The sequence below is a fragment of the Ziziphus jujuba genome, chromosome 4 (genome assembly GCF_031755915.1).
Source record: "Ziziphus jujuba cultivar Dongzao chromosome 4, ASM3175591v1".
In the NCBI taxonomy this organism is placed as follows: Eukaryota; Viridiplantae; Streptophyta; class Magnoliopsida; order Rosales; family Rhamnaceae; genus Ziziphus; species Ziziphus jujuba.
The window spans coordinates 24,439,601-24,450,626 of NC_083382.1; the positions used below are offsets into that span (position 1 = coordinate 24,439,601).

At 27.9% G+C, this 11,026-nt stretch overlaps 1 protein-coding gene across 4 annotated transcripts; it reads left to right on the top strand.

Moving 5' to 3' along the window:
* The first annotated feature begins 1,314 nt into the window (after positions 1–1,314).
* Positions 1,315–6,287, top strand: LOC107417069 (uncharacterized GPI-anchored protein At1g61900). Of its 4 annotated transcripts, XR_007240094.2 has the most exons (9): positions 1,387–1,717; positions 3,003–3,149; positions 3,638–4,237; positions 4,391–4,636; positions 4,794–4,805; positions 4,937–5,080; positions 5,240–5,284; positions 5,845–5,990; positions 6,088–6,287. XR_007240094.2 is itself a non-coding variant. In XM_048471271.2 (8 exons), exons 1-8 carry the CDS (start codon positions 1,660–1,662, stop codon positions 5,913–5,915), a joined length of 1,323 nt encoding a protein of 440 aa, XP_048327228.2. In that variant the 5' UTR covers positions 1,388–1,659; the 3' UTR covers positions 5,916–6,287. The 4 variants fall into 4 exon arrangements, 2 of the variants coding, with proteins under 2 accessions (XP_048327228.2, XP_060672152.1); XM_048471271.2 differs by having other exon boundaries at positions 1,388–1,717; positions 5,845–6,287; XR_007240095.2 differs by lacking the exons at positions 5,845–5,990; positions 6,088–6,287 and having other exon boundaries at positions 1,315–1,717; positions 4,787–4,805.
* Positions 6,288–11,026: the final 4,739 nt, after the last annotated feature.

Below are 11,026 nucleotides of genomic sequence, written 5' to 3' on the forward strand. Positions count from 1 at the left end.
TTATCATTATTATTATATGATGATGATGGTTCATAACAATTAAGCAGGTAATTAATTTGGTAAATTTGGTACTAAATAAGTGAACCGAAAAAACAAAGCGCACCTGAGATGCCACTCAATCAAAAATTGCATTATAGTACATTATCCTACATATGCATAACTTCTCCTTTTTCCAACTCTATATCACTAACCATGAGAGGTAAAACTACAGTTGATCTCGGATTATTTTATATTTCCTTAATTGGATTCTTAATTTGTATAATTAACTTACAAAGAATTCCATGAACATAGATAAGTAATTAATTTAGAAATCAAATTAAAAAAACATAAAGTTGAATTAATTAGTGTGTTTGGGAAGTGGGATAATGGGAAAAGGATGGCAGTACTGTAGAGGGTGGGTTCAATGCATGTGAGATGTCCTACAATTTTAGGGCACGGGTTTGAAACTTTCATTTACAGTTAGCATTTTCTTTAATTAATTAATCGCATCCTATACGCGTATAAATAGTTGCTTTCAAGAATATCTTTCACATGGGCTTAGAAGCTTCAGCTCATAAATTTTTTATAATATTTATTTAGGTAGTTTAATTTCTTACGCTATTTTAGAGCCTTATTTGCATGTTAGCGGGGTTGCTCTTCCTGATGATACGGCATTGTTGCGTGTTATGCTTCAAAGCCTTGGAAAGTTATGTGACCATTGACTTTGTCTCTTTTTCTGTTTTTATAAAACATTCGCTAAAAACAAATTCATTTTAATATTAAATATTTTTTTATTAATGTTTCAATCGTATTAAATATTAAAATTTAAAATTAAAAAAATAATTAGATGTAAATTAATGATATACTAAAATACTATATAAAATAAATAAATTGTCTGAATGCAAAAACTATTAAATATAATTTTAAAATTTTAAAATCTTTAAAAAAAAAAAAACTAATATAAAAAATTTAATTTAAACATAACTGTATATATATTTATATGCATTAAGTTTTTCAGGATATATACAAATTTTAATTTGCTGATGTTCATATCATATAATGTGTTTTTCATTGCTTGATATACATATAGAAAAAATTATGTGACATGGGGTCGAATTTTGGTCGTTGTATCTTATTAAAATACTATATGATTTTTTAAAATAGATCAAATTTCACCCAAAACTCTTTTGTTTCGAGCATAAAAAATTTGAAAACTGAATCAAAGATGGCAGCTTCTTATTTTTATTATTAATTATTCACAATTGTTTATAAAACTTTTTATATGTAAATTTTTTTATGAAATGGCAAAATCTAAGATGAAAAAGTTATATTTTCATTACATCAGACGGTTATGGTTCCTCTGACTGGAATCGGACGGGTCAAAAAGCCGCCATGTCAGTCTGCGACATCCAGACGTAAGACAATGTCAAATGTTAGATGCAGCAGCCTCACGTGACTAGTTGAAAGCTTTGGGGGATCCAGCACGTGACCGCCTCTGTATTGGAGGAAGAAAAAGAACATAGGAGGCAGAAGCTGAAACTTCTTGCTCTGCTGTTTCACACTCACGTCACTTTGCACTTCAACTCTCTGTCTCTGCCATTTTTTTATTTTATTCTGGTTATCGTATGCTCTCTCAATGTCTTTCTCATTGTTTGTGTTAGTCATTGAAGCAATGCAAATATGAGAGGACCTGCATTCTGGACTCTCATCCTTCAGTTTTCTCTGCTATTGTTTTTCTGTAAGTCTTGAAGCTTTATCTCTTTCTTATTCTTCAATCTAATATTTCTTTCTTTGTTTGCGTTTTCATTTTTTTTTAAATATGAATTCATAGAATTTTGCTATTGGGTCTTCATGCTATTCCTATTATTCTGAATGAAAATTTCTGGGTTTTGTTTGGGCTAGCTTTTCATAATTTTGTACTTCTTTGGTATCGCTTCCCAATTATATAGTTAGTCGGTATCAGCTACTTCTCCAATTTATGATCCTACTAAATATTAATGTTATTTATTTTTTAAAATTTTTAATTTTTTAAAGCTTTTTTCCCCCCTGATGATGAGGAGCATCTTCTTAAAATTTTCATATGGATTAGCGCAAGTTTCTTTTATTTATTTATTTATTTTTAATTACTTGGAAGTTTTAGTGTTTTTTGGTAGGGACATGTTATATTTTGGGTTCAGGGTGTTAAATAATAATAACTTGTTGCTTTCATAGTGTCCTTATGACAATGGTACTTGTGTACTTGTGTACTGTTTTGTTGTCAACTCTGTTTGAAGGTGTGGCTTTCAACTTTCTAGAGCTTTTGGTATTCTCTTCATTCTTTATTTTCAACCTAATAAGACTCGGTATTTGATGGACTTTGACCAGTACAAATTTGTATGTTGAATAAAAAGCTCAGAATTATAAGTATTTTGGTTACATTCTACAGAGGTGTTGATGGAATTTTTATTTTTTTATTTTTTTCAAATGCAAAGGTTAGGTCAGAGATTTCCAGAACAACTGAAAGATTTAGAAAAAGAGGACTTGGTAGCCTTCAAATGAGAAAGGGACACTGCAAGTTTCTCAAAAACATAGGAAAATTTTCACTTGACACTAAATACTGGTAGATATTTAAGATGTTTTAATTGTAAATGCTTATTTGCATTTATTCCAAGAGCATACTGATGCTAACATAATTGCACTCTGCTCCAAAGTTGGGAGTTATTTGACGTTGAATTCAAACATCATTCACACGGAATGCAGAATAGAAATAATTTCTGAGAACTGAGTTTAATAAAAGTGTTAAAGGATTCGGTAATTTTGAAGTACTTTGTGTTTGTGAATAGCAGTTCAAGTGTTAACTTGTAACTCGTCTAGCTTGAAGCAATGTCAACTACAAGGCATAATGTCTTCTTAGTTCATTCAGGCTTATGAGACTATCATATATCATGTGGGATTTACATAATGCATCTAGCATTCCACTTTTCCATATTCGATTTTACATGTAATTTTTATTTTGAAATTTGAACTTCTTCAACCATGTGCAGGTTTTAATGGATTCCATTGTGGCTCACTTAGTGATGTGCCAGCAAACGCTCCTGATATCTCCCCAAGTGTAAATCCTCAACCCTTTCTTCCTCTTTTAGCTCCTTCGCCGCTGACACCATTCATAAATAACAGTGTAACATTGTCAGGTATGTTATTCAAACTTTGTTTCTTGCCTGGTGCCATACTATGGTATTGTCTCCTAATGCCATACAATTGCCAATGGATTGACTTGTTATGAGATATTATGTTTGGTTAGAAGGTTGGATCCTTCACCAATCATTTAGGAGTTGGGAGCATCCCAATCTGTAGAATCCTATTTCTCAAACTTCGAATTGAAGACTCTTCTTAGTGTTTCAATATATATTATATTGATCCTAAATGGTAGATTTCAATGGTTTCATGAATAGAGCCATTGAAAAAAATGGAAGTTATCGATGAAATCAATTGTGAAAAGTTAAATGAGAAAATAAAAGGAGCATTGGTTTTTGCAAAATATATAGTCATCCAGAAAAAAGTCCCACTATTCTTTCTTTCAAAGATGTTAAGCATTATGCTTATCAATATCCGATTTCTATGGAATGGAAAATGCAGTTGACTTGACCCATCCTAATACTACTTCCACTTTCTTTATCAGGACTCTGTACATTAAATTTTTCAGCTGCTGAAAGCTTGCTCAGCACAACAGCAACTGATTGCTGGGCTTCTTTTGCACCTTATTTGGCCAATGTAGTATGTTGTCCACAGTTGGATGCCACCTTAGTTACTCTCATTGGCCAGTCCAGCAAACAATCTGGGATGCTTGCTTTGAACATGACTCATTCAAAGCACTGCCTGTCAGATGTTGAGAATATTCTGGAGAGTAGAGGAGCAAACACAGAACTTCAAAAATTGTGCTCAATTCAACCCGGAAACCTTACTGGAGCCTCTTGCCCTGTTATAGATGTCGATACATTTGAGAGCATTGTGGACTCTGCAAGACTTCTGGCAGCTTGTGACAAGGTTGATCCTGTTAATGAGTGTTGTGATCAAGTCTGCCAAAATGCCATATCAGATTCTGCTAGAAAAATTGCCTTGAATGGTATGTCAAGTACAAATGGGGCTCACGTCTTGCCTGAACACTTAACTAGAATTGATGATTGCAAAAATATTGTCCGCCGATGGCTAACCAGTAAACTTGATCCACCTTCTGCAAATAGCATTCTCAGAGGACTTTCAAATTGCAAAATAAACGAAGGTAACTACACAAACCAAAGAAGTAAACTAAAGAAAGTAATCTGTAGCTCTTCAAGAATTGGCAAGATTTGACAATGTCTGAAGCATATATGTTCATCTCTAAAACCCTATATTATTAAAGTGATTATTAATGTTGTTCTTGTATATGATTCAGCTTGTCCACTAGTTTTCCCTAGTATAAAGAATGTTGTGGGAAAATGTGGAGATATGAAGAGCAATGAGACAGCATGCTGCAAAGAAATGGAGACTTATATGTCCCATTTGCAAGAGCAGAGCTTCATTACCAACATGCAGGCTTTGAATTGTGCTGCATCACTTGGAATAAAGTTACAGAAAGCTAATGTATCCAGCAACATTTATAGTCTTTGTCATATAAATCTCAAGGATTTTTCCGTTCAAGGTTAGTGTTATTAATCTGTGCATGCCACTTGAATAAGGAAAAGTTATATCTAATAATAATTCCGCTTATAGTGTTTTTGAAAAAGTGATACTGATTAGGCTGCTATTCTATGATATATTATTCATGATGCGCGGTTGAAACCATTGGGAGGCACCAGTTGGATCACAAGGTAGTGCTTGTATTACAATATCATCTGAAACATATATATTTTTGTTAATTTGGAATTTCCATATTTATTAAACGATTATAGTCATATTTTATTTCTCTAGTGTTAACCTTCACGTTCCATATTTTCCTCAGAGTATGGTTGCCTTTTGCCAAGCTTGCCTTCAGATGCCACGTACGATAGAACTTCAGGAGTCAGCTTCATTTGTGATCTTAATGACAATGTTGCAGCTCCTTGGCCCTCTTCATCTTTCAAACCTGATTCATCCTGCAATAAAAGTATGCCTAAATTGTTAATTTTACATTCTTCTATTGAAGTTGGTTTCTTATGCTTAATATTCTACTTCCTCTAATTTATTTATTTATTATTTTTTTCCCACTTTCCTATACACTTTTGCTTTCTTATTGACTTCTTCCTGGACTTGGTGGGGCTTGCAGCTAACAAACTTCCTTCACTTCCAAAGGCAATATCTGGACAGAATGGTAAATACACTATATATATTGCTTTTAAAAATTTGTGGTGATCAAACACATCTTTTCCATCTTCTTTAAGTTAGATCCCTCTCCAAAGCCATAATCATCCCTATTGAAATTTCCCTACACAGATGAAAATGAATTAAATGCTGACTTTGTAAGTGGCTATATGTTAAAACTTTTTGGAACAAACACATTACACCACCATTACTCAGATATCTAATAAGCATTCCAATAATTATGCCCTTGATATTGAATTTTAGATTGATGATTCATATTTGAGGCCATGGATAGTTTAAAGAAACAGAAGAATTTTGAAGTGAAATAGGATGGGTCCCATTCTTATCAGTTATCATGACAAATATAGATTTTATTTTTTGTCTTATTTTTTTGGGGTTTTTGTTTTTTTGGCACAACTTGGTTGTTAAATTTCTTATCATACCAACCCAATTAAGTGGCAGTTGGTTGAATCTGACAGAGTAATTAAGCACTCTTCTTTCCAACATTATTAGTCTATCTGTTCACAATTTTATTTTATTTTATTTTTACCTCTTTTTATGCATTTGCAGGTTTTGACATTAAGAACTTGATGATTTCCATGTTCTTTTCCTCGTTGCTGCTTCTCATCATGCTTTTCTGAATCTTCTGTTTGCAATTGATGTGGATCATTTATTTGCCCCAGATAGAGCTGCCCAAGTATAAGATTTTGTGTTTGGTATGATTTTTTACTTGTATAAGTTCAAAAATTAATACGATAATAAATTTCATAAAAAGGGGAAAAAGAAAAACCCCGTTATTTGTTCTCTTTCTAGTGTCACAAGGTAGAGTTGGAATTTCATTGGAACAAGACAATAAAACAAGAAAAGAAAGCTGAGATCGACCGAATCTTGTCCCTTTCCGTTTAACTTTTATTGCCTTTTTCTATACTGTTCCAGGCATGATTTGATATTATTGGTTGTAATTTTCCATATAAACCCAAAACCTTATATTAGAATACCCTTCTTTTTCTTTTTCTTTTTTCTTTTTTTTTTTTCCCTTTCTTTAGGGTACAAAATATAAATACTTGAAAAGGGGATTTTATTTTATTTTATTTTTTAAAAAAAGGGTGTTTGTAATATGATGTTATAAACCAAAATGAAACAAGAAATTCAGCAAATTGTCACTGAATGGCCTTATAATTCTTATATTATCAATGGCTAGTTAAGTTCGAAAGCTTAGTTAATTTCATTGTTGATGGAGTATAAATTCTAATCCTTTAGTCCTTTACCACTGCCTTCTTAATCCTAGTGTCTCCAACATCTGGTTTTGCATCAAATTCGAAGTATAAGAGGGCCAGTATCAAATTTAAAGACTTTGGGTCCCACTATTCCTTTCAAACGTATTTCAAGATTGTCCACGACCCCCATAAAACAGACCTGAAATCCTTGAAATGGACATTGCTACGAGTGGAAATTATTTCTCACTTCCACCTACTAATTTCAAATCCAATTAATAAGCGCCATTGCTAATGCAGCAAATACTGGTGGCCGCTTTATGTAATTTTCTTTCGCACCATCTACTCATTGTCCTAAGCGTTTTATGTCTACTAATGTTCTAGTTTGGCAAACCTTTAATAATTCTTGATTTTGCTTAATGATATTTTCACCGATTGCTATGCCTACTACCGTTATACTATCAATAATGATAATTACCTGTGCTTAACAGTATCTTGAGTTTGAATTTCTTTATCCCAAATGAAAATATATGTAATATTAACAATAATAATAAACTATAGCATACAAATTAGATACTAAGAATCTCCATTAAAAGAGATTCTGTAACTTCCCCCCAAAAAAAAAAAAAAAAAAAAAATTCTTCACGATAAGAGAAAAGACAAATGGGGTATTAAGTAGGGAAATAAAGAAAGTACAAATAAGATAGATCAATTTGGAATTTTGTACATAACTGCTTATTAATTGTTGTGAAGGCTATAAGATGTAGAAGCAAAAGATAAAAAGAAGCCAAAGATACTTATGCTGCTAGTCTAGCCACCGCACGGTACAAGTGCTTTTATATAAGTGGACATGACAATTTTCTCCTCCTTGTATAAAAACTGAGGTACAGTTTTGGCATAGTAGACACAATATTTCCACTCTAAGAAAAAAACAACATTAATAATTTTAATTTATAAATAGGACTTTCTATATGACAGCCCCGTAACGACAAACAATAACATATATCATTTAAAATATATATATTTGATAAGATTACGATGCAAATAGTTTATATATGGATCAATATTAAAATTGATATTTTTTTAAAAATATCAATTTTACTGTATATATAAAACAGCAAAACCAATATTTTTTTAAAAGAATTTCGATTTTGATGCTGATCAGTACAGTAACCTTATACTATATATATATATATATATCAAATTTTTGGGAGACCCATTTATACCTATTATGATGACCCCCAATCATAGCAATATTACACATACACACACGCATGTGAGCAAATTCTTAATTTTTTAAATTAAAAATAAATAGGTTTAATTATTTGGAGACATTAGATTAAGTATATTTGATATAATAAGTTTGACATGATACTACGGTTTTATATGATAAAATCCATTAATTTTCAATTTAAAAAATTGGTTATATTATTTTTAGATTATATATATAAATATATAATCAAACTCAAATAAAATCTTTAATATGAAATTAATTTTAAAATTTTCTTTTCCAACTCTTAGATTGAATTAAAATTGTATTTAGATCACTAGATCCTGATATGATTTTTTATTTTTAAATAGAATTTTATTATATCACAAAATTCATATTCTATTATTTTTGAATTTTAATTTTAAAGTCGTTAATATGAAAATTAATTTTAAAATTTTCTTTTCCAACCCTTAGATTGAATTAAAATTGTATTTATATCACTAGATCCTGATATGATTTTTTATTTTTAAATAGAATTTTATTATGTCACTAAATTCATATTTTATCAATTTTGAATTTTAAATTCTAATACTTAATGTAATCTAAGAGTTAACAAAGAGAGATTTAATATTAAAAACATTATGTTGTTCAAATATGAATCTGATTATATATGTATATCATTTTAATATAGTAAATACCGCTTGGAAGAGTGATAAGAGAAACATGTTAGACGTAGAAGAAAAACTTATCAACTTTTTGTGAGATTGAGGTTTATTTATCCCTATTATGACGAGTGTCAACTATAGCAGAATCATATACATATATACACAATGGTGCTCACGTGAAAAAATCCTTGATTTTTTAAGGTGAAAGAGGTGAAAGTGTATGGGCTTAATTATTTGGAGACATTGAATTACATATATTTGATGTGATAAGTTGGCTATGAAATATAATCCAACAATTCTATATAATAAGTCCACTTATCTTCAATTTAAAAAGTTGAACATATTCTTACCAGACTCTATATCTTAATAATACATATGTATACAACTATACTCAAATCAAGCCTTTAATATCATAGCTAATGTCAATAGTTTCTTTTTCAATTGTCAAATTGCATCAAAAGTTATGATTTAAAATTATATTTATTAATCATAAGATCCTGATAATGTTTATTTTTTCTAAATAAGATTTTAATATGTCTATTTTATCATTTTTGAATTTTAAACTCTAACTTTTAATGTGATTCAAAAACTAATAAAAAAAATCTGATATTAAAAACATCATATCATTAATGTAAGCCTAACTATATATATATATATATATATATATCATTTTGATACGATAAATACCTTATGAAAAAGTGTTGAAGAGAAACATGTTATATTAGTTATCATATAAGAAAAACAAAAATCATCCTAAGTTACAAAAGAAAAAAAAAAATCAACTACTAATAACAATTAGTAGTGAGCTCCAAAAAAATTTATAGGTTATTATATTCCTATTTATGTTTTATTTAAAAAGAATAAAAAGAATACCTAAATTAAACGATGGATTGACTTATAGGAATCTGTTTCTATAAATCCCTCTTCAAAGTCTTTAAAGCATCTTCATCAGTAGATATAAATTATTATTTATGTGATATATAAATTAATAATGTTAATATTTGGGTGATATGAATGTGAACATTGAAAGCTAATTTAAAATTGTCTTTGGATTGTACTGTGCAAGAAAACAATTAATTAATTAATTATTTTATTATTATTATTATTATTATTTTTCATTCGTAATTTTTATGACATATAAATCAACAATATGAATATTTAAGTAAAATGAATGATAATGTATTGAAAGAAAATTCAAAAATTGTTTTCCAATGTTATTTTGCAAGAAGACAATTAATTAATTATATATTTTATTAGTTTTTATTTTTGTTTTAAAATAACTTTTTAAAAGAAATTTAGTTTTTAAGGAAAATATATTATATTTAAATGAGCTTCTAAAAGTAGATATTATCTCAACCAAGATTTAAAATTTCGGTATCGATAGAAATATTGAATATTCAAAATATGAAAATTTCCATAGAAATATTGAAAAATATCAAATATCGATAAAAATTCACAAAAAATGATGAAAATCTATTTTAAAAAATAAAAAAATTTGTTGAAATTTTAGCTTTAGCTTATTTAAACAAACAAGTATAAAATTGATTGTAAAAATTGCAAAAGTATTGAATAGATATTATATTTTTCTTAATTAATTTAATTTATAGTAAGCGGTAATGATCGTAAATAAACTATTATTGATATATAAAATATCTATATATATATATATATATATTTGATAATCTGTTTATTTTACAATTATATTATAATTTATAAATATCATTTCAATACTTATAGAACTCTTACATAATTGAAAATTAGTAATATCTTTCTCATTTTCATTTTGAAATGTGAAATGTGAAAAGTACTTACTAAAAATTATATCTCCTTAATAATTTTTCATAAAATTGTTAATATGTTAACCATAAAGATTTTATATTAAATATAGTTATCTTTAATATTTAGTATAACATATTTTATCATTTTTTTATTTTTATATGCTTAATGCTATTGATTTAAATGTTATCAATATTAATTCTACATAATATTATATTTCTATATTATTATTTTATACTATTATTTTTCACTCTTATATAATCAATTATTAACTTATAATTATGAGATTTTAATGAATTCATTTTATAAAAAATATATAGCAAGTATATATATATATATATTTAATCAATGAATAAAACTTATTGAGGTTATTGAATTCAATTCAATTTATTTCATTTATATCATTAAATACTTAAAAAACAATTAAAATGTTAAAAAAATCACTAAAATTAATTTGATAAAATAATTTACTAAATAGCAATAATATTTTTGAATTTTTTATAAAAAAAAGTTTCATAAATATTTTCAAAATTTTACTGAAATTTTCAAAATTTTAAATGGAAATTTCGAAATTTCGATGAATATTATGAATTTTTTAACCAAATTGTTAAGGATTTGATGTAAATATTTTGATGGAAATTTCCATGAAAATTTTAATAAAATTTCAAAAATTTCAATGAATATTGTGTAAATTCTATCCATTTCCATTTTAAGTGTAAAATTTATTTCAATCCTTCAAAAAAATAAAAATTTCAAAAAAATTTTGAAAAAATATCAGATATTTTAAACCTTGATGTCAACAATGTTTATACCATGTCTTATATATATATATTGTTTTTATTTTTTTTATAAAAACATATACTATACTATATCAGTTTGACAATTAT